Raw genomic sequence first — 24,462 nt, 5'->3', positions numbered from 1 at the left:
AGGACTCTGTCTGACACTGGGGAAGTTTTCCTGTTATTACCTTAATAAGTTTTACAAAGTTAACATTTTATATTGTACAGTCGTTTTATGCAGTCCTAATGTAAAAATAAAGGTTTTCGGTTTTTAAGGTTCAGTGACTGATGTGCGATTCGCTTCCTGTATAAGGATGTTTTGAAACTAGAAGGGCGATTGAAGACCCCATACCTCTGCCAAGGCTAACACCCCTTTTGCAAAGTTAAAGTGACAGTATGTAACTTTTACTGGATTACAGCGCCCTCTATAGACACACATGGTGATTAATTCCCTTGAGCTGTGTCCGAGCAGTTATATATTTTTTTTTGTATGACCAGAAAACAACAGTTGCATCTATGTGTTGACTGGAGCTCTGACTGGTTCCTCCCACTCCCTGAACTGAAACAACTGAATGGTGCCTATTACCCTGTAACAAAGACACCAAACTCTGTTTAGAATTCTTTGTACTTTAACAGTTTCCCTGCTGAACACTTGAGATAAACGGTGGTTTTTAATGACTATTTTTCAGCTCATCTACAGTTCAGAATTACTCTTGAACTTGTTGTTACACTTCTCACAGGAAATGGTATCCACTCACCAAAGTTACATCAGGTAAAAACACCATTCCCCCTATTCCATGTCACTGAACCATCACAAATATTTTAAAGCTGCTGTTTTAAGTGTTTTGAACTGAATGGGTTCTCTCTTGGACTTTGTCCCATCCTTCCAAGTAATTCTGCTGACAAACAAACAAACCAATAATCAAATGGACGGGGGTGAAAACACATGTCCCTCGGCTGAGGTAATCACACATAAATTCTAAGAAAGGGCAAACCATGAGCTGTAAGAAAAGCTTTATTGTTCTTAAACAAAGTGTTTTCAATTATATTATGAAGCAGTTACACTATATTCTTTCACTTATTTATTCAGGTTTTCACTTTTTTGTGTGACAAGTGTGCTTTTATCACAAATAAAAGTCACCTGAACAAGAGGCCACAGGGCATTTATTGATTCATTTTGTGCAACAGTGGACAGAAACAATGTCACAATGTTACATTCACTTCGGCGAAACTTGGTTACAGTGGTGACGTTGTGTTTTTTAACAATTGAGCTGAATTCAAGAGCTGAGAAATACCTCGTACAAACAGTACGACGGGAAAGTGTTTCAAGGCATTGAGAGATTTTTTACAAAACACTGGGATGTCTTCAGATACACCAGTGGTCCTCTTCTACCTAGTAAGTACTGAGGTAAAACATTAGGAAGGAACAACATGGCATACTACAAGTAGGCTATGCAGAACACAGCACCAGTTACACTTGCCAAATGTGCAGCAAACTATTCTCATATACTTCCTTATTTCCATATACCTCTCTTTCTGCAAAACAGTGGAATTCATGCAGGGAAAGAGGATATAAGTACTGAACTCTGAGCTTGACTAAAAAGTGACAAATTCATTAAGAAACGTACATCGTCAATAGGTCTACTATTCAGCTACAGTCATACATGGTTGTTATAGCTCGTCATGACCTGCATATTCAATATTCAAACATCCAAAGAAGTTGTTTTTTTCAGACAGACGAATGTGACCACTGTCTATGTTCATTGCAACAATAACACGATATCAGATGACTCACCATGTTTAGTACATGAAGTTACCAAGAGCCTTACAAGATGTCGGGTAATCACATCGAAGGAAGAGACCCTGGAACCGTTTGATTGTCTTAACATGCATTATTTCCCTTGAAATTCATCCAACCCAAAAACTACAGTCAAGTCTCACAATGGTTGGCCTTGGGCCCCTGTACCACCTCTGGTCCATTATTTGTTTCTCGGTTGTTCTCCATCCAATCAAAGGATCTTTTCAGGAACAGCCGTACATTCACAATACCTGAAGAATCCTTAGAAATGTTGTGTCGCGGCCATTTTTTTCTTTCTTCCTCCATAAATGTTCCTGCTGATTTCACACGGAGAACAAAAGATCAAAGTGACAGCGCTTACAGGGTGGCGTTACCTGAGTGTGCAATAGTTCGACCATCAAACAAATGTCTCTAGCGGTCAGTCGTTCAGTCATTAAACGGTCATTCCTTGGTCTCGCTGCAGAAGCAACACGAAAGCAGCCGCCTGGGAATGAAGAGAAGTGGGAGTGGGGGGATATTATCTGCCAGTGGATTCATTTCCTTAAGAGCATGGAGGATCCTCGCACGGGGTCAGGGGACTGCAGGGGGGCACTGTGCTCAAGGAGCGAAAGGCGAAGATGGATGGGTCGTAGGTGTACCTGGGCGGAGGACGAGTGCCCGTCAGGTTCTGAGGACAGAGAAGGAGACAGAGAGTCGTTCATGCATCTGTCAGATGTGGGTGTTTAGGTTAATCCAGCTTTTGAGCTTCACTGGATGTAAGATGTTTCGATTCCCTGCTGTCCTTGAGTTATGGAAATATTGTTCAGTTAGGAAAAGGCTACATCCATACTAAAATGTATTTGTTTTAAGAGACATGCACTGAACTCTGTATATGTGAGAGCCCAAATGTGCGATTGAGAGGCTCCAGACCTTCTCAGGAGTTTCTTCTGCCAGTAAAAACGTGTTGATGATGTTTCTGACATGCAACAGAAGCAAAAAATGAAAAAACAAAAAGAATACAAATATCTCACAATGTAAAAGTGGTGCCATACACGTAGAAAATGCAGATGAAGAGCTTTTAGTGACAAGGGCCGACGCCACTGTCAATGTGCTGTAAACAAAAATCATGATTTCCGTAGTGGAAGTTCACTGGAAACCAGACCGACACTTGCTGGAAAATAACTGAATATTTAGTTTTTTTGAAAGAGAGAAGGTTTTTTTCTTCACACTGCAGGTGTGCTTCACACCTCCCCCCGATAGAGCTGTCTTAGCGAAAACTCTCTTCTTGTAGCTGTACGAGCACTAAGTCTAAAATTAGCCCTGGTCATTTTCCTCCCTACAGGAAACGACAGGAAATTACTTTGTTGGATTTGGCAGTGAGGCTGCACTTTCTCCAGAGCCTGCTGAGGGGGAGTGTAGTTTGTGAGGACTGAGAAAGATTAGGACCCTGAGACAGAGTCACTGCAATTATGAGCTGATCCCATGGAATGAACGTGTGTTTATATGGATAGCTGTAGGTTCTCAGAGCCAAACGCCTCTTTGACAACTGAGACAGATGCATCCCTGTGACTGACTGATTACATTCACTCTCTGGAAAAGTACCAAGTGACTGTAGTGAGTGCATGTAAAAAAAAAGCCTCTTAACCGTGCATATGAGGCTACAGGTGTTGCTATGACTTCAGCCAACATCTTCAGGGATTCGGTGCTGAGCCACAGCAACACAGCGACTGTTCCCAGCACTACTGTTTTATCGACCAATGTTGATATAAACAGGCAAAAAACTGACACGTGGGGGAAAAAAACAAACCGCAGCCCAAGAACAAGTTATAGTGCAGTTAAGATGTTCTCCATATGGTAACTGCGAGTCTGTCCAACTGCAGGGAGAGAGTCGTACATCAGGATGGCTACCTATCCACATTAGCAGTCCCCGCAGAGCTGTTCTGTGGTCACATCTGCAGTACGACAGACATCTAGGGCCCAAAAGGGTCACGCAAAGTATGGTTCCCAAAAGTATACTGCTCTAAGTTTGTGCAAACATCAAAAGCAGCAGCTGGAAAACAGGAGTTAAAACACCAGGTTAAAAATATCTCTCTCTGGAGATTGCATGTAGTTTTAAGTGTGTCCTGTTTATCATTTGGTCTGAAAAAACAGGCCTACCAGGCACAGGTCCAGGGGTCCAAGAGTTCACAGGATCCCCTGAACGAGAGCCTCTTTCTGAGCCGTTGTTTCTAATCGTTCTTACTGCTAAGTCAAAGGACTCATACAGCAAACAGGATCTGCTAAACAGGGTTTTTTATGCCCCTGATCAGAAAATCCTTTAAAATCGGCTCCTACCATGTGTGACTGGATATTTAGTTGTGTTGTAACTTGTTTGTTTGACGCTGCCTTTACATATGAAAAGATATCCATCCATTTCAAATGATGTCAGTCACTGCTCAAATACAACATACCTACATCCTATACGTTGACATGGTTGTTAAGAAGGCCACCCACTGGAGGGCAGCGCAGAGTCGAGAGTTTCTGACAACAACAAACATGGCAACGGTGGAGGAGGTTGTGATAATGTAGTGGCAGCTGTGCCTGGGCCTAAGTGAAGTAATGTCAGTAACATTGAATCTACAGCGCCTGTAGTTCCGTACCAACTCCCAAAGTCTCCTCCTTCTTCCTTGTGTCTTATGGTCATCTCGCTTGAACTACTGGCTACACTGCCCCCCACCATTTCTGGTGGTACTGCTGCGGGTCATTGTTTCACCCATATCTGTGAGCTCTCAGAGGGAGTGTACAAATATGGATAAAATGAATGCAGTGTATGCATAGAATGCTTCTTCTAGCCTAACCCTGTTTCATTATGGCCCTGTGGTGTTTGGTGTAATATTTGTGGTGAGGCCGGTCGTATAAAGTTTCTCATCATCTCCACTGTGAACTAAATATGTTTGCTTGTAAAAGGGTTGCTTTTACATGTCTGTGCCCATCATCTCATAATCCATCTTGCAGTGTTGGATGAGAGACTTGCTAACACTCTAATGTCTGTGCAGTGAATATGGAGCTATCACCAGCTTAGCTGAGCAAAGACTGAAAGCTAGGTATAACAGCCTGGCTGTGTCCAGAAGTAACAAAAAATACACCTACGAGGATTCTTTTCATCTACCTCTCTGCAGATGTTAAAGTACTACTTTAACATCTGTTTGTTCTCATGCTAGGATCACAACTGTCCTTCAGTTACATTCTAAGCCATGTAGTTTACCTCAATCAAAGTGGAATGCAGCCCGTTTTCCTTTTTGCCCTTCCACTTTTTTTTCCATATCTGCCTGCACCATTTCCCTCACCTCGATCAATCTTCGCCCTCCTCTCCAACCATTCTTTGCGGTGGCTGAAACCAGACGCCATCACTCTCTCAACCTGAGAAGCTCTCACCACTCTCCTATTCACCTCCAACCCCTAGAGGGTGGAAGGCCTCAGCAGCAGCATCAGCAGCAGTGGCAGTAGCAGCAGCAGCAGCAGTAGCAGCAGCCGCCACAGCTATATCTTCCTACTGCTTCCCCCCCACCATCCTCCTCCTTAAAACACAAACACAGCCACCATCGTTGACCTCCCCAACCCTTCTTAACAACTCCCATGCTTGAATGCATGAATCCAGTCTGAAAGCCGGGGCCCCATCCAGATCCAGTGTCTCCTCTGGATTCTGGCCAGGAAACTGGAGGTTTGGCAGATAAAAGGGGGAACAGAGATAGAAGGAGAGCAGTAACAGCAGAAAAAAAGTTGTAACAGAGAAGGAGGAATGGGTGTGGAGTGGCACATGGAACACAAGCCTCCAAATGGCTCATCAATCCAAACCCTCACTGTGTACTCGCTTCAAGAAAAATCTATGAACTGGAATGTGCCCAATGCCCACAGACGTCACTGACAGGGACAATAACACTACAAACTACACCAGCGAGAACTGAGGATAATGAGCAATAGCAGCATCAGTGGAGCTAAACCGATAGCAGCCAGCCAAGCTATAAATGGAAAATGACTTCATCCCTAGAAATACACCACAAGGGAACCGCACAACACTCCACCTCCTCGTCCTCCTCCTCCTCAGCTCCATCTCTCAACTCCACTCACTTGTTCTTCATGAAAACACACTTAACGATTATCATCACTTTATGTACATGTTTGCACTGATAACACGTACCTACATGGAGGATTTGGAGCAGCCTGAATGCTGCTGCTGTGGTTGATGTACGTGTGTGTGTGAACACAAACAAGTGTGTGATGAGGCTCCATTGACACTAGCCCACACAACGTGATAATAACGTCACTTTTCTCACCACACTGTGCGTCCTTCTGGAGCTGCCTGCTCTGTGCCAAGATGCCCAGGCTTGTTCCAGTCAGCTCCCCCAGCACGCCTTCCTTTACCCGCTACAAACAAGATCAACCCTTATGCAGTGGCAGCGCTAAGTTGGTGGATGATTATTGGACATGGTGTCTGGGAAAACCACTTTACAGGAACATTAGAGTGACACAATCTTCGGAAAATACCTTTCTGTTTACAAAGCTGCAGCATTAAGGCAAGTAAATGTGCACTTCTAAGACCACTAATGTGCGAGTGCAAAGCTGAGCTATTAAAGGCTGTTGAGTGAGATCAAGAGATCAAACGAACCTGAGGAAGGAAAGAGCACGTTTTGCCTCCTTGTTTCTTTATTTTCAGTATCAGTGCAGTAAACAGTGTTAAGCTTTGCAAAAGGAATCTGTCAGATTTTTTAGACATGTCAGGCTTGGCTTGAGGCATGAAAGCAAACACCGTTGCCAGATGCTGTCCCAGCATGCACTTGGATGGACATCAAGGTTCTGGCAACAAGACTGGCCAGGGTGGGCATTGGGCAACCTTGCAACCTTATCACTGCTGTAATGGACAACCTGATCTGGACTGTCTGTAAAGGCTGTGTGTGTGGGGGGTGGGTGTGTGTGTGTGGTCCAGGTATTATTGTATGTGTACATGTTGTGGGGACCTGAATCTGTTTACACAGTCACATTATGGGGACAAAAGCAAGTCCCCATAACATAAATCATCAAATTTCAACCCCCCCTATCCCTATGACAGGTTTTAAGTAGGTTAGGTTGGGTTTAGGGTTAGGTTTGAGTTATAATGCAGCACTCGTTATGAGTGCTATGTGGGGCACGTACACCTGGGGACCATGGTTATTAAAAAATACATATAAATTCCTTTGTAAAAACTTGAACAAGTTACTAAGCCCATCACAAAAAAATATTTTTGTGTAATTAAAAAGGTTTAAAAGGACAAACAGCACATGTGGGACAATGGGAGTTCCAGCCTAATATTCTGTTTCTTAAGGGTCCCATGGACTCTTCCCCAACTGTAAAATAAGACAAACCCTGCAAATGTTAACAGCACCTTTAAAAATAATTTAAATGATAATAATAGTTAACAAAAAAAACCCCAGAAGGGTTTCTAATTTAAAAATGATGGAAATCTAGAGTGATTAATCATATATAATAATGCAGCATGATAAAACAATACCTACATATATTTATTTTTTGAGTATTAGAATGTAAGTCAATGTTATGTCCTCTGAAGATATGGAGACACGTGTGTGTGTGTGTGTGTGTGTGTGTGTGTGTGTGTGTGTGTGTGTGTGTGTGTGTGTGTGTTCTATTAATACCACATGTATAAAACCATTCATCACAACTGGGTTTAAACGTATCATAAACTGTTAACATTCATCATGACAAAACACGACAGAGGAAAACTAACTCACCCGAATCTTTATGGTCCTCGTTTTCCCTCCGCAATTCTTTTTCAGCAGCATTTTCTGTGGAGAACAAGAATGTACAGTGACAGCTATGGAGGGGAATTCACTTCCTTTTTCTCAACACTGAGTAAAACTCCTGCAGCAGCTTCTCTTTATGAATGGAAACAAAACTATGTAAAAGATACTTGCTTGTGTAATTTAGACATTTGGGTCACACTTTATTTTACAGTGCACTCAAACATAACAATCCACACTTAATATGGCATTACACAAAACTAGAAATCATATGTTCTTCATGTTGCTCCGTAGCTACTGGGGTTGGATAACATAGCATTAAATGGTCTCATAATAACAACTGGTGCGTGAGTTGATCCTTGAGTAAGCATGTAATATTAGGTCATGTAGACTAAACCAACAAACTCCAGAGAACATCAAGGCTACGAGGGACATGTGAAGAAGCAGCCAGATGTGGAGTTATGTCTGGCAGTTTTTCTTTTGAATAAGCAACAAATGGACCTGTAAGAAAGTGGAACTATGTTCACAGCCAAATAAATACATTGTCCTCTGAGGTCTCAGTGTTTTGTCTGACTATTATGAGTACTACTAATTACAGCATTAATTAGTAGAAAGTGTCTTATAGTTGATTTTTATCTCATATGAGGTTATTTCTCCTTTTATGTAATTTGATATGAAGTACAGGTTGTTGCGTCTTAACAGAGTAAACTGTGTTTGTTGTCTAATAAAGTTTTGTGTAATTTCATATAAAGTGCAGGTTATTATGTCTCATTAGCGCACTGTAAAACAAAGTGTGACTGACACGTACACAGCTCAACAAACAGCAGAATGTTGATTTAGCACATAACTAAACTCCAAGCATTTCACATCCATTATTTGAACATTAAAACACAGACTGAATGATGAGACTTGAAGTTAACACCGGTAGTCAATTAACGTGTGATCGGGGGGGTGAAAGAAGTGAGGCAAATCCAGCTGTCTCACTAAACCAAACAGTCGGTCAACGAAGCTTATGCAATATCCTGTCTCCCACTCTGCTCCATGTCCACGCAGCTCCACTGTTCTCAAAAACACAGTGGGGGTGGAGGGACCACACAATCATCGAATTGTCTCGGGCCGGGGAGGTAGCTTCTTAGGGGGAAGGGAGCGCAGGGAAAGAATGGAAACACAAGACTCCTGCTGTTGTGATGTGGGGAGAGAGCTGGTGTGCACTTGCCCTCATGCTCACCTCCTGCCGGCTCCTATCTTTTTTTATAATCAATGGGACCACAGTCCGTTTGGACGCAAGCTGCTGTGTGTGAATTCAAAACGGAAATTTGCACTTTGTTTAATTCAGCTGCTCAAAATAAAAAAGCCAACAAAGGTAATTTTTTAACACTGTGTGTGATTAAATGACTCAGGTTTGACTTTACTTAAGTGATGGCGTCAAAAATAAAGTCTAAATAACTTGTTTTCGACAGTTTTCCCTGCGACTGATTGATGCTTTTGTCCTGCTCTGATTTCATCTGTTCTGTTGTTATTTACCACCAACCCACACCACTCTCTTCTTTACCTACACACATACACAGACACGCACACATACGCAGACACACACACGGCCATCACATCAGGTCGTGACTTGACAACTAGCAGACTGTTTTGGCTGCCTGTTTGTGTTGTTGGTAGAATAAAAATATATCTTGTTTTTTTTTTTTTAAGATTTTGTTTCTTTTTTAGTTTGACTATATGATTGTTTTACAGCGTAGTATGACCTGTGTTACTTATTTATAAATCTTTGTATATTAAAAAAAAGTGTCTTTGGCTCATCCTTCAAAGCTGAAATGTAACCAATGTGTTTATGTCTTGATATTTACAGTTATCTCAAAATGATGGAGCTTACACTTGAAACATCAAAACAACTGTTTTTTAATCTGCACTTCTAAAGGCATTACTATAAAACCTATAAAACTGTCACAAAAAAACATGAAATGCGCAGAAACTAAGCACAGGGATCGTGATTTAGTTTTACATCTCCACCAGCTGATTTTCATGATATAATGAAATGAATATTGGGAAATAGAAATAATGGATGGGGGAAAAAAATGTTGTGCTAAGGAAATGAGGATTGAAAGTAAGGTAAAGTAGCAAAATGGCTACATGTCAAAACACTGCTGTGGCCGGTTGATCGACAAGTGTGTATTTCTTTGCCTCTAAAAAGTTGAACTATTTGGAGCAAAGGTCCAACACGTTTCTCAGAAGACCAGTGTCTTCCACACACAGTTGTTCCTTTAGGATAACCAACAATGGCAGAGCCACGTCTGAGCAATTGGTCATGGATTAGCATGCGTGAGGGATTATCATGGATTAACAGAAATCTACCCGATAACCCTTTGACCCTGCCTTTAAGTAAATTATGAGATAGATAAATGTACATTTAAAGGTGGCAGCTCATGCTGCTCGCACTGAGGCAGGAAGGCCTTAAAAGTCCTGGATCAGAGGTGTCCATTAAGGGGGTCTGGACTCTCCATTTTACAAAGTATTTTATACTAGTTTTTTAATACAACATTTGATTTAATAGTTGAATATCAAGAATACGTCTACAATTATGACACCTATGATAAAATAAAATAACGCCAAACTTCTCATATGGGTTCAAGTATTAATAAATTATAAGAGTAGCAGTGTGTAGTCTGAAATTTGTAGGAGCACAGCATGGAAACCACCCATCGTTGATTGCAGTCCTGAACGGCTCCTATACTTTCTACATAAATCACACAGACTCCTCCTCGTTTTAATACCTTTTAAATGTTATTTTACTCATACTTTCTTTCTTTCTTCGGGCTAAACTCAAGAAAGGCATCTGTAAAAGAAATCACATGGTGTGTAAATTGAGGCAGACTTTGGAAGTTGTCCAGTTAAGGGGTTAAAGGGAGACTGAGGCTGTGTCTGTGAGCTACCTTTGTAGGCCCCCTATTGTATTCCCTGCAGCACCTCCCATTCCACTTGACTGAGTGTGCCTATACTTACACACACATACACACACACACACATGGAGCGACAAACTCACAGAGGAGGATGAACACAAGCAGACACAAAAAGACAGGATGATAGACACATGACCCCCCAATCTTGCATGCGCACTGACACACACACACACACACACTCTCTCTCTTCATCTTTTTTTCTCTTCACCCTTCTCGTTGCTGCCCGCTGTCTCTCATCATCTGTTCTTTCCCTCTAAAAACCCCATGGACATATGGACCCCTGAAACCTGCAGTGTCTCTCTCTGCACACAAACACACACCCTCTCCCATCCACGGTGTGGGCCAACAAGTCTATTGGATTTTAATAATTAGTGGACCAGCTTCTCCATGACTCATTAGCGGCTGACGTTTTTCTGTTGTTTGTTTAATCCTCCCCTTCTGCCTCCACCCCTCCATCATTTCCCCTCGCTCGCTAGCCTTTGTGAGAAACGAGGGCGGACATCTGCCGTCCGTGCCTCCATCTCCTTCATCCCACTCCAGCCAGACCACCGTGGTGGCGAGCGTCCGGCTATGGAAAGGGAAGACTTTGTTTGCTTGTGTGAGTGTGCACATTTGTGTGTGTGTGTGTGTGTGTGTGTGTGTATGGAGGGTAGTCTGCAGGGACATCATTGTATTTTTGGACCTACTCCTCGGCCCAATATCGCAGTGTGAGCTGTTCAGGAGAGCAGTACAAGACTCATCTGCTGTTTGGTGCTGTTAAGTGGAAGGTACTTATTGCTACGCAGGCAGGCTGTATTGTTATCACTATGAAGTTCACTTCAAGCACTGGTGAAATGTTTTTTCAACATTAAAAAGGCATCATACAAAAGTTTTCAATTATTTGGGTACAGAAAATAAATCTGGCTGACAGGAAGACGTCACACCACCTTGTCAGGTAGTGAATCAAAATACAAAATACAAAATCAGCAGTTCTCAACAAACACACTGAGGAGTGGCAAAGTGCACAGTGTTACTTCATTAAGGTGCTCTCCATGCTAAAGGTCCTATTGAGAATAACAAAGATAATTAGTCCAGGTTATCTAAGAGACAATTAGTGTCACAATTACACTGATAATGATGCATCAGGTACTACGTGCTCTGAGAACTTCACTACATTTTAATATCGTAAGTATGGTAACGATGTACAGCACCTAGTACTTAACTTCAGTACAAACTTGAGATTCTTGTACTTTACTTTAATAATTGTATTTGATGTGGTTTTATGCTACTTTCTACTCCACTACAGTTTGGTTTGGTAAAGGTTTTGTTCCTAATTTTAATCTCATTATTTCATTTGACTGCTATAGTGACTCAAATTAAGATTTTTTTTGTATTCAAATCTACGTTAGCCTATGAAATGTAATGCATTGGAATAGATTGAACTACCCAACAGTATCTGATGTACAGTACATTTTTTAATTTGCTCCATCTTGAACAGCTACAACATAAAAATGCTACTTACACATGAAAGCAATAGTAATAAGCTCATTACGTAATGAGTGTAATAGTATTTTGATAATAATAAGACAATTTTAAATATACATTTTCACATACATGCAAGTTTTGCTTTAGGTTTTACAGTGTAGCAATTTCGGATAAAGCACCTGAACAGATTCTCTAACATTGTCATGTTGTTAAGTTAATAATGTTACTGATGTAGAGTAGCAGCCCCTACACACTTCTCTGAGCCTGAAGTGTTGAACGGATATAAACGATTTAAAGATTATCATGATTAATGTATAGTTATTATTATGATCTCTATTAGTTTAATGTCATTGAAAGAAGCATTATGAGACATGTAACTATAACTTGGACCACAAACCTGTTGCATTTTCTCCAGGTCCAGACTGGGTCTCCCTGGTTCGCCGCCATAGCTGTGCCGATATTTTCTGTAAGGTGCTGCCTGGTCAAAGTGGGTCAAGATAATGGGCCGTGCCACAGGCTGAACCACCTGCAGCTGAAAGCGCATGGGCGGTGGCTTGAGACTACGTGGTGGGCTGGAGCTGAAGAGCACGGGACTGGAGGAGGCAGCCAGACAAGCTCCTGGCTCGACCAGCGGCCTTGCAGAGGCAGCCGGGGACCCACAGCCACAGAGGTCCCGCACCTCCTCATCGCTGGAGGCACTGCTGTGGTGATCACTGTGGCGCTGGGGAAGAGAGGACATCCACTTCCTGTTGTCGACGCAGCTGATTCGCTCCAGCTCTTCTTCTGAAGAGTGACGATCCAGATTGGCATCTAGAAGGAGGCGGAGGCGCCGTAACCGGGCTGGAGAGAGGGGACCCTGGTTGTGCTGCTGGCTGGTGGCCAAAGGGGTCAGGGCACAATTTCTCCGTCTCTCTAGAGGAGTCAATGAACAGGAAATGGCATAAGGTGGAGATGTGGGTGCAAACGAGTTAAAACGTTCTTATCTACAAGCTAATTATCTGTTGACTTGAATCATTATAATCTGTGATAATACGTAATGATGGAGAAGATCACCATCTATCTATAAACGAAAGTAAATAGTTTGGCAGAGAACACATACCTCTGTCAATCTGTGCCAGTTCCTGGTTCTCCCCCTCTGAGTCATCACTCTCCACTCCCTCTCCACTGCCATGGTAAGAAATCTGGAAAAGGATTGAGGGTATAATGTAGGTCCAATACGCCATGTAGAAATGACTGTCCCTCACAAAATCTACTGTGGTAGACATCTCTCACAAAAAAGTAAAAATTCGATTTGGATATATTTTGAATTCTGTTTTCAGTTTCACTGAATCAATAAAGTATTACAACATCCGGTCTACAGAGCTTCAGAATTTAAATACTCAAAACAAAAAGCAAAAACCTAAAAGTTGCAGTGATGCAGTGAAAAATAGGGTGAACGAATTCTTCATTCTGAGTCAGGTGCAATGTCTTAGTACTTTGTAAAAACAAACTATGAACTGTGTGAGAGGCTCAGACACAAAGTTGTAGCGTTGACTAACTGCAGACACTTGTTTTTTTCTCTCACAAACTAAACCGACCTAAAATCAATTCCCCGTCTACATCAGTAGAAACAATACAGATACCCTGCAGACTCCAACGCTAAGAGTTAAGTAATGCGCCTCACACTCGGTAATTACTACTGCGAGGCCTCGCTGAGCAGCTGCCATCTGTCCTTGTGTGCGTGTGTGTGTGTATGCTTGTACACACACCCACAGCCACACAAACATACAGTGTTCTCCCTTTCTAATAGACACACACACACACACACACACACACACACACACACACACACACACACACACACACACACACACACACACACACACACACACACACACACACACACACACACACACACACACACACACACACACACACACGTCTCTTCTTTCTGACGCTCTCCAAAAAGAAGAGGGAGAGAGGAGCCAAGGCCTGAAAAGCCCAGCACGGACAGACAGTGTTCAATTCAAACTGACTGGGAATTCCACCTACAGTTTCACACACTCTTCAACAATATATATAATTTTGGTGAAATAAAAACCAGATGTCTACACCACATACTGTAGCTGTATCCTCCCCTTTTCACCTGTTCAATACCAACTGTCACAATGTTAGATACATAAACACTTTTCCTATCAACTTATATTTCATATTTTAAAGGAATCATATGAAGTGGTATTTGCTTTTCAGCTGAACACGAGTTGTGGGACAGATTCTCAATGAACGGCCCAAAACCTTGACTCTTCCGATGCATCACTTCATGAACTCCTTAAGAAAATGACACTGAGGAATAACTGTGGGAAGAAGGAAATGTATTTTGGCTGACTCAGACCTTGCACTGTACACTCCAGTGAATTATTGTTGGGCAGCATCCATGAAACAACTGAAAAACTATAAAAAGCTCCTGCTGCAGGATACGAGGAATGAAGTGACGCTGGTGGTTCATAAACTTTGTATCCAGATTGTACTCAGCAGAGACACAAATTCAGTGCAAGACGAGACGAGAAAAGGAGTTGGAGGTCTTTAATGATCTGAGCATGTGGCACATGAAGCAAACAGGGTGTGTCCAGATCCCCTCATGCTAGGTTCAAAAAGGTTGTACTTAGTCTCTTAAATAATCACGACTGTTGTGGGTGTAACACGCAATAAACCAATCAGGGTGCCACCTCCAAATCCCTTTGACAGGAAAAGTGACAACTGGGTTTGTCTGAAACTAGCTAACACTTGCGTCGTGCTTGGCACCGGGTGTAAGATAGAGCCCAGTCAGAATTGGCAGCATTAACTTCTTATGGGCTGGAAGTCTGATGCCTCTCCACAGAGCAATCATTCTCTGTGAAACAAGAGGAAGATATAAGCTGACAGTAACGATTCGGCCTTTCCGTCCCCTCGGGGGCTTCCTCAGAAATCGTTGTTGATGGGTCTGGACACAACAGACATGTTCTGTAGCACATACAGCTCACTTCTAGGATGTGGACTGATGTCCTACAACAAAATACTTGTTCATGTGTCACAAAAGGCTGTAATAGCAGCATGACTCAGACACACACGCATGTAAAACACATAACATTTGTGTTACTTTCAGTGACTTCCTTACTTCACTGGCACACAGACACTGTTATCACTGTGACACTAAACACCATTTGAATAGCTGAGAAAATATCTGAGATATTTACTACTAATGCAAAGCAAGTACACAACAACAGGTTGTAAAAAAATCCAAACATGCAGACCTTATCCTGGAGTAAAATGCAAAAACAAGTTATATGTTCAAGTATTTGAATAAATTTCACTCCCAGTTCTGTTTCAGACAGGAAGTTAGGCATTGGTGTTATTTTTAAACAGTTGAGGGATGTCGTGACATCAGAGAGAACAAGAAATGTTTTTTTCCATTTGTTTTTTGTGCACCATATTTGCTATGGTTATTGCTTTTGGTTCATCCTGCTACAACAAAAACAGGACTCAGCCTAACTGACATTCAGTTTAGAGTTGGACAGGATGGAAGGGCTTTCCTAAGAGAAAAGAAAAATTAGATTTTCATCATCATACTCTACCTAAAACATTGTGCTAAATGAACACTTAAGTGAAATTTGACTTTGTACAAAAAATACTAATGGTGAAAAGTAAATCAAATCACAAGCTAGACTGCTGCACATAATTTGTTGTGTTCACTAGTAGTTCACTTGTCGTGTGTGTATTATCATTAAATTACAGACTGGTTTAGGAGCTAGCCTTTGTGAGAAACTTTAATTTAGTTTGATGCTTTGGATAAAAATCTTATAAAACTTGTTACTTTGTTTCTTGTCTTCTTGAGTTTGTTCTATTTGCATCACTTGTATAATGCTGTGGTTAAGCCTGGATTGCACCACTGCAACCTGGATAGGCCGCCTCATATTATAATCCTTGCAGCCAAGCATCGATACTCCCTCTCCAGAAGTGTCAGTTTCACATAAAGAGCAGCACAACCCCAGTTGTACAGTGTTGATAAAAAAAAAAAAAAGTTGGCTATAAAACACCGAAGCTGTGGATGTGGTGAAACCACAGTTTGGCCTTCGATGTACAAAGTACAAAACAGCAATGTGTTTTTTTTTTCTGCTGCTCCAAAGCTTGATCATTACAGCATAAGTGAAATGTATGAAAACAAAATGTTGGGTAATACTGGCAGATCTATGCAGATGTCTCACAAAAAGTACCTCCGTAAATGTATCCACAAGTGCTTGAATACAAGTTGTACAAACAACATATTCATGCTACAAGACAAAAAGTACACAACGTGTAGGCTACATGAATCACAGAAACAGCCCATTCAGAAGTTCAATCAGAACCGCCCACAGGCTGCATCCATACAAATAGGTTTTTGTTATAAAACTGCATTTTAAAGCAAAAAAAAATCTCCATCCACACGAGCATCTTTTGGTCCATATCAGTATCAATCCCTGTCTATACTAACACACCTGAAAAACGCATATCACATGACCATTCATGTACACTTGGCAAGTCCCTGCCGGTGTTAACAGGAAGCAGTTTGTCTTACTTTGGAAGTTGCTTACTGATGACAATAAAACTGGCTGAACAGCAACAAGTATGTGTTCCACCTCCTCACTGTGCTTGCATAAGCATTATATTGAAATACATTCAAATGTATATTATATTGAAAAATTATACTGCAATAATCATTGATATTGTTTATTACCCTTGTGGGTGGCAGGCGTTAACAATACAACCGTGATGTGTTTTAAAACTTAAATGTGTAAGTGTGGATGTAGCCACAGGTACACCTTTCCACATGTGTGTATTAGTCATAGGAATCACATTCATAGTGAAACCAAACCATGTTGAAGGAGATTTGTTAAGATTAAGACAAGAGGTGATTCTTCCACATTAGCTTACTAGCCATAACTCTGGAATAGCTTGAAAAACTAGTAGTTTCTGCAGTTACTTCAAATACTATCTCTTAGCAAATTGTGCTTTTCATCAACTTATTCAGCTACATTTGGCTCAACACCTGCTTTGCATTAAATATATTCCACCTATGTTTGAGGTAAGGATTTGGTATGATAGCAGCAATGACACTAGCATGATAGGCCTGCAGGTCGTCTGAGAAAAACTTTTTCCAACTTTTTTTCTCACTTTTTTTTCTCACAAAACAGATGTTTTGCAGTAAGTCTGACCTCTAACTGAAAAATGGTATTATCATGTTTATAATCTTTAAAACTTTATTGTGCAATACAATACATGCTGCATTTCCAAATGGATTTGCACAAGTCTACATGCATTCGAGAATATTTGGTGATTGGACATGCTGTGCATGACAACTTTTTAGAGCTAATTCTCATAACATGTGTTTTACGGAGACAAATTCCATGACAATTGTTATAATTCAGACAGTTTACATCACAGCCTTACAATTTTTAGACAATCATTTATCAGTTTATATTATAGAACTATGTCAGCTTCTTTCAGGGTAAGTAATTACAGACTATATTATATTATTCAGACAGCTGAGACACATAAGCAAAGTGAAAGTGAGACTCCATGAAACTCTGAGGAATAAAAACTGCTTTTGTGCAAACATGCAAAGACGGACAAAGAGTTGTGTGTTTGTGTGTCAACAACAGTTGAATGAAATCCTTGTCAGTCCCTTGCAATGCTGAGCAGCTTGCTAAGCTGGATCAATGGCAATGTCACAGCGTACACACACACCACCCAGTTCACACACACATATCAGCTTTGCTCTGTCCTTCCACTCACAGACACGGACACTGACACACTCCGTTCCCCTTGGCTCATAAAAACACACAGCACAGGGTCAGAGGTGGTTGATTCACTTTCACTCACACTCCAGTGAATCTTCCCTGTAGCGGAGCAAAGTAATCTTGATTAGTGTAAGCTCCTGGGAAAGGAACTGTAACAGCGACCGTAACAGGGCCAAAGAGGCCTTTAGTCCCTTCTCTACTGTCCTGTCATTCAGCCCCCAGTCAGCCAGTGACCACTGCTGCACCCCGCCTACTCAAAACTCTGAAACTAACTCAAAACAGGACCAGAAACTGAACCATCTCAATTCAACTTTAATCAAAAGATAGAATGTCAATAATTAGCCACAAAGGAAATGTGGACTGAAACAAGGCTCACACCAGGCTGCTCTAATCTTGCTGTGTTTCAGATTTTTTTCAAAGTTACTTTTAGCTGATATATCAGTATCATTCAATCAATTAGTGTCAATATCAGCACTGGCCTGAAAAGTTCAGTATGAGTAAGGCCATAAAAGGCAACACTAAATCAGTGACGTGCCTTTTTAATGCATAGTTTTGCTTTATTACAAATACTGTCATATATTTGTAACCTTGCCCTTCACTTTCTCAGTAATAATTACCTTGTACTCACCGTTATTAAAGAGTTTTGATAATGCTTTGGCATTGAGAGGTCAATGGAGACTGAAGGCTTCTTCAGTGATGTTGTAATGTTCCTGGTGGGCAGTATTGTGAGTCTAGTGCTATTGTTATTGATATGAATGACCACCAAAACTTTGAAAATAGAATAAGAGATTAAATGAACATTCAACAGTCCCCCTAACCAAGCGTCCCACTATAGCTTTAAAACAATAATAAACTTTCTTAATGCAAGAGTTCAGCACTACTTCAACCACTGACTGATAATAAGATGAACAACACGTCTCCATTTCCTCCTAGAGAACCGAAATGAAGCCAAAATATCCCCTGATACGGGCACTGCCGATTCGTGCTAGTGTCTGTGAGCAACAGTTTCACATGCACCTGCCCAACTCACTCTCGAGTCAGCCTCAGCTGTCAATCATGACATTGCACTTGCTTTTCGTAGCATCAAATAAGCATTAAAAACAACGTATTTTTCAGTCTGCTCATTGACCTCAACTGTTCATGCTGGTTTAAACGTTCGCATCAGTCCAGCTTTTGAGCACTTTAAGTGATAGCTGAAATTAAAATATGCAGAAACAAGAATTAGAATAGTTTACAATGGGAATTCCTTTGTATCAAGCCTTTGTATCAGTTTGACACGTAGCCTAAAGAGCTCTTGTGCTAAGGGTAGGCTGTAGGCACCAGATCCGCGACCCACTGTTCACTTTTCCACATCACACTAACCACTTTCAGCAGAGAGAATCCTTCAACGGAGCAGAGCAACAAACACAAACAAAGACAGACAATGGGGATGGCACACTTTCCCCTTGTGTCCGCGGCCAGGCCTTTGAACCGCAGCGCTTTGGCACAAAATGGCTGCCATGCGACTATGCAATTCGTTGACGCACAACAGTGTTTTGGACGGAGAAAGTTAGTGACCCATGCAGGATACAATTCACCCTTCTACTCACCAAAAAAAGAGAGGCATTATGCAAACTGGGCAGGCGGTGACGATTGATGAGCACTTGCATGGACGCTGTTGTGTAAAACTGGGGCGTAAAGATGTGGTTGTTGAGACGATTACAGCTCATCAGTGAGGTTACTCAAGTGTTTGTTTTGTGAAACTTCACTTTTAGTTTACTGATGTGCATTTTCTCTAGAAGTACTTTATCATCTGAGCTGCAGCGTATCAATCAATCAAACTTTATTTGTATAGCCCATAGTCACGAATCACTATTTGCCTAATAGGGCTTAACAAGGTGGAACTTAGCCCGTAAAAAACTTTTAAATAGGGGTGGGGAAAAATATTGACACAGCAATACATCTTCGTCCTGACTTATGAAATATGATTATCAATATTCATGCGCTAATAAGTAGTTTTTAGAAAGTTGGCACATGTGGACATGGACTAGTTACAGTGTGTTTGTTGAAGACTAAAGAGGCACTAAGATAAGACTTTATTCACTTTAGTACATTATTTAATGTATTGTGATGATGATTCTATGAATAAATACATAAATCCTCCACTTTACCTCTTCAGGGGAATTTTGTATTCTTCAGCTAGACAAATGTACCGTTATATGATTGTATTGCAATATATTGATTATCACAGTTTTTTCTTTCCATTATCATGGACCATGTATTGTGTATCATATCGTATCTTGAGTTACACTGCGATTTCCATCCCAGCTTTTAACTGAGGGGGGGGGAACGTTGAAACCTCAGAGAGAGACAAAAGTGAAGAGTTGCTCTCCCAGGATGGTCAGATGTGCAGTAGATGGCATGTGTGAGAGAAATGATATTTACAACTTTCATGAGAAAGGACAGTGAAAAAAAAAAAAGTGAGAAAAGAAGATAAAGTGTGTAAGTCAAGGTAGTGTGTCCATGTGATAGTGGGAGAGTTTGTTGACATGCCACATGTTTGTACAGCAATGTGGACTTTTTCCTCTTTTCCCCTAAACATCTGTCTCGGCCCTGCAGAGTGAATTCCTTCTAACATGGTAATGAAGGGGTTTGAGGAGAAAACACCTCCAAACAAACACATGCTTTAATATGGGAACACACACGCAGGCTGAGGGCGTGCACTGTGCGCGTGTCCTGTCTTTTAAAAGAGTGCGTGAGAAAGAGAAAGAGAAAGAGGGAGGGTGTCAATGAACTCACTGTAACCCTGTTCATGCGAGGTTACAAACTGGCAGCTCCCAGTGTTTGAGCTGGCCCACGAATGGAGTCACAAGACAAAAAGTAAAGCTAATAAGTAAGCAGCGAGAGAAGCTACCTTCTGTTCCAAAGCCCCTGGAGTCAACTAGAAGCTGTAAACAGAGGCAGAGACAGTGTGTGAATTATGGTGATGAACTCGGGGACACGTACCTTCAGCTGGAAAGGATGAATCTCATTGAGTGAATGTCTCCTCAGCTTCTTCGTCAGCGTCTTTAGCATGTTTCTACTCTGACTAGCTTATGGCTTATTGCGGGGTTGTTCGACCACGGAGAGTCGGTGGCACGTCGGCGAGCCACAACATGAGCGACTCCTCACGTTCGGGAGGAAGGCACACGGGTAGTACCGCTTCACTCCGAGCTGACACACAAACAACAACGGAATAGAAGCGACGTGGAGCAGCTGCGGACTTGTAGCTCGGAGTTAGCAGGGGGGAGACGCATGATACAGCGGAGCAACTGCGCAGATGTTGTTGTTGTCAGCGGCTGTATGCGTGAAAAAATGTGTTGTTCTCCACTTCATTTGTTGTGGAAAAAAAGTCCCAAGTGTGTTTTTTTTCCTCCTCGTTGCCACTCACCGCTCAGCTGCACCGCTTCATCCACTGGCCACCAGTGGACACTTCATGACAACAACAACAATAATGATAACAATAATAATAAGGATAATAATGATAATGTGAAGCCGCCCGCATTCAGACACTCACACACACGCACACTCACACGCATTCACACAACCGACTGCACACGCCAGCCACACGGACACACGCCAGCCTGAGCGTCCTGCGCTCCGATTGGCTTCGGCGCGCAGTGATGTCACTCTCTCTCTCTCTCTCTCTCTCTCTCTCTCTCTCTCTCTCTCTCTCTCTCTCTCTCTCTCTCTCCCCCTCGTTGGGGGGGGGACTGACACAGTATCTTCTCTGTTTACTTCCTCTTTTACTACTGCATCATCATTTATATACACAGCTGTGTCCATATGTCTGCTCAGCTTCCACTACTAACTGCAATAAAAAATATTATAATAATAATTATTATAATTATAGTACTCATAATAATAATAATGATAGATTCATATACATTGGCACACACAGCTGTGTTTATATGTGTGCTGTGATCAACCATCTCCCACTACTGACTGTTAGTAAGTAACTAGTGATATATACAGTAATTATTTTATTGGAGATTTCTTTATTGGTGTGTATGTGTATAAATATCAGCACAGGCCTTTATATAAATTGTTCCTTTGTAGTTATTTTCTTATGGTCGAAATCTGTCTGTCTATCCATCGATCTGTCTGTCTGTGTAAGCTGTGAGGCGCCATTTAAACATTTAATACATGTTTATAACACACTATAAACGCTATTAGTACATTTTAAGTGTTTATGAATGCACAGCGTTTATTAAGTATTTATTATGAAGTGCTTGTAACACTTATAAGGATAAATAGGCAGACTTATAACAAAGTGTAACCATTTTCTTCATGCAGTAATGTAGAAGCATTCAGAAGCAGTGACAATCTAAATGTATAATCAACAAAATTTACTAAAAGCATAAAAAGTTATGGCACACACAGAGTAAAAAAGGGCCTATACATTGTTATACCATTCCATTATTATTGCTATTACTATATTGCTTTTTCCATTCTTGTTCCATTGCTGTGTAGATAAAGTGTAACTGTTGTAGTTAGCTGAGGTGTGGTTACTCTAAAATATTAGTTCTATTGATTTAGTGGATGGTTTAATACATGCATGACATATATTAAATCATAATACGTTTTAAGTGTAACATCCTAGAAACTATAGCTGTTAAATAAATGTTGTAGAGTCAAAAGTACTTGACAATATTTTTCCTGTGAACTGCAGGCAAAGCATAACGTTGCATTCTCACACTGAAATAAAGTACACTCTGGAAATACTGAAATAAAGTACATGCGCCTTCTGTTTGTGGTAAAACACTATACTTTCCTCAAACTGCAGTTTACCACAAATTAACAATGTCTGAGCATGAGAAGGTGGAGCTGATATGATTTTCATGGTTTGAGACACTATTAAAACACTTTAATGATCAGATAAACCTATATAAAAAAAAGCACCTTTAGTTCCCACACATAAGCACTGTACATAGGATCCAGCTTGAGAGTAGCTTCAGGACAGGACAGAACACTCAGTGTGTGTCCATGTTTGGAGCCTGCACTGTTCCACAAATGTACATATAATTGTGTTCAAAGTATATATTTATGAGACCGTTTTCTTTTTTCTTAACTTTAATAACCAGTGTATTGTAGCATATTGCAATCGTGTGTCAACATCATTGAAATCTAATCCTTGAAATATTAGCAAGTGCTTGAAATGATTTCTACATTTCTATATCTGAAAAGCAGCTAACGTTTCCATTTCTGTTATTCTCTCTGGTTCTGATGTCCAACAACAACCACACAGAGAGAGAGAGAGAGAGGGAGAGAGAGAGCATCAGGTGTAATTGGTATAAGTGAGGCATCCAGTTTCAATGATGTCATTCTTTGCAACCTCTGTCTTCTCTAAACTGTCGATGCATGTGTATGCTGCAAACATGTCTACTGCAGTATCTTGTTTATTCTCTGAAATACATTTATCCAAAGGTGGATTAAACATTTTACATTAATAAACACTGAATACACTACACTAAGTAACATTACTAACATTATTTATTTTTGCATGGCATTGCTGAGGATGATTATTAACGCCCTGCTGTGCCTTCAAAGGCTCGTTGCTCACCTACTTGTGTGTGAGAGACTTTCTTACTTAAAACCCCGGGTCAATGACCTGGTAAACTTTCCAAGGAACCTGTGACTTGGCTCCAGGTCAAGGTCAGTGCAAATCCAATTTGCTGCTGAATATAGCCAGCAAGTCAGCAATACTCAAGTCCTGTGTAGCCTGTGAAAGTGTGTTTTTCTTATGTTTTCTGTAAACTGTCTCACAGAAGAGCGAGAAGAGAAAAGGTACACGATACATTTATATGAAGCACTTGTCAAATTCCTTTTTGGGCTCTTGTCTTCCCTGTTTTGGCCACACGAAGGCAGCATTTGTATACTTTTAGAGGCAAGGAATAAGTGGATTACTTGAGATAAAGGATCCTGGATTGCAACGATGGTCACGAGTCCATAGAACAGTATTGTATCGGTGTGTAGGAGTGGGGATAGGGGATGCAGTTCAAGTTAACTGCTAATCATCCTGGTTTATTCTGTTAAAAACAATCCATTATTTAAAAGTATTCAATTTCAGATCATAGATAAAATGTATTTCAAATATTGTTTTGTGACAGTTTCTCTTTTCTTCTGACAATAATGGAAAATTTACAAGAATGTAACAAATGAGAATGTCCCTTTTAATTTAATCAAGCTGCACCAAATTTCACACACTCATAGATTCGCTTAATGTCTTCATCAAGAGCCATGAATTATTCTTTGGGAAAACAGTGAAAAAAGACAGTAAAAATCCCTAGATCCGCCCCCTGATCTGGATCCACCCCCAAAATTTTATGAATTCTTCCCTGGCCTAGACTGTATCCCTCCACCAAGTATTGTGGAATTCTTTTTTATTGCATAATCTTTCTTGAAACAAACAACAAACATCCAACGTTACCTCCTTGGTCGAGGTAGTAATTAAGAAACACACACACACACACACAGACACACACAGACACAGACACACACACACACACACACACACACACACACACACACATAACCATTATTACTACTTGCCCTAACCCTAAACCAAATGAACCTCAACCTAACCTTGACTTAACCTTAGCCTAACCCTGACCTTCAAACATTTCTTCACCTTAAAAAATAATGATATGTTATGGGAACTTGCTTTTTGTCCCCTAAGGAAGAAAATGTCCCATAGTGTGACACACACACACACACACACCATCTCTGGCGTTTTGATGTTGAACACCACCATGTGATGATGTACAGTTGGTACAACGGACGACACACCCCTCGCTGCACATTGCAGTGTTGCATTAGTGGAGT

The 24,462-nt window shown here is 41.0% G+C and overlaps 1 protein-coding gene across 1 annotated transcript; it reads right to left on the bottom strand.

The window, feature by feature from the left end:
* Positions 1-849: 849 nt before the first annotated feature.
* si:dkey-16j16.4 lies at positions 850-21,228 on the bottom strand. The gene is made up of 5 exons (XM_035167247.2): positions 20,605-21,228; positions 12,927-13,008; positions 12,225-12,739; positions 7,392-7,445; positions 850-2,317 (listed from the first exon to the last, which is right to left on the bottom strand). Exons 1-5 carry the CDS (start codon positions 20,671-20,673, stop codon positions 2,192-2,194), a joined length of 846 nt encoding a protein of 281 aa, XP_035023138.1. The 5' UTR covers positions 20,674-21,228; the 3' UTR covers positions 850-2,191.
* Between the last annotated feature and the right edge of the window lie 3,234 nt (positions 21,229-24,462).

This window comes from Hippoglossus stenolepis, chromosome 10 (assembly GCF_022539355.2).
Source record: "Hippoglossus stenolepis isolate QCI-W04-F060 chromosome 10, HSTE1.2, whole genome shotgun sequence".
NCBI classification, from domain to species: domain Eukaryota; kingdom Metazoa; phylum Chordata; class Actinopteri; order Pleuronectiformes; family Pleuronectidae; genus Hippoglossus; species Hippoglossus stenolepis.
The sequence above is the reverse complement of the archived record's forward strand: the minus strand, read 5'-3'. Positions and strand labels throughout refer to the sequence as shown.

Coding starts and splice junctions, on each gene's coding strand:
- si:dkey-16j16.4 (XM_035167247.2), bottom strand. CDS start 20,673: ATGCTAAAGACGCTGACGAAGAAGCTGAGGAGACATTCACTCAATGAG. Junction 13,009..20,604: donor TTCATCCTTTCCAGCTGAAG/GTACGTGTCCCC, acceptor ATCCTTTTCCAG/ATTTCTTACCATGGCAGTGG. Junction 7,446..12,224: donor ACCTGGAGAAAATGCAACAG/GTTTGTGGTCCA, acceptor TGTTCTCCACAG/AAAATGCTGCTGAAAAAGAA.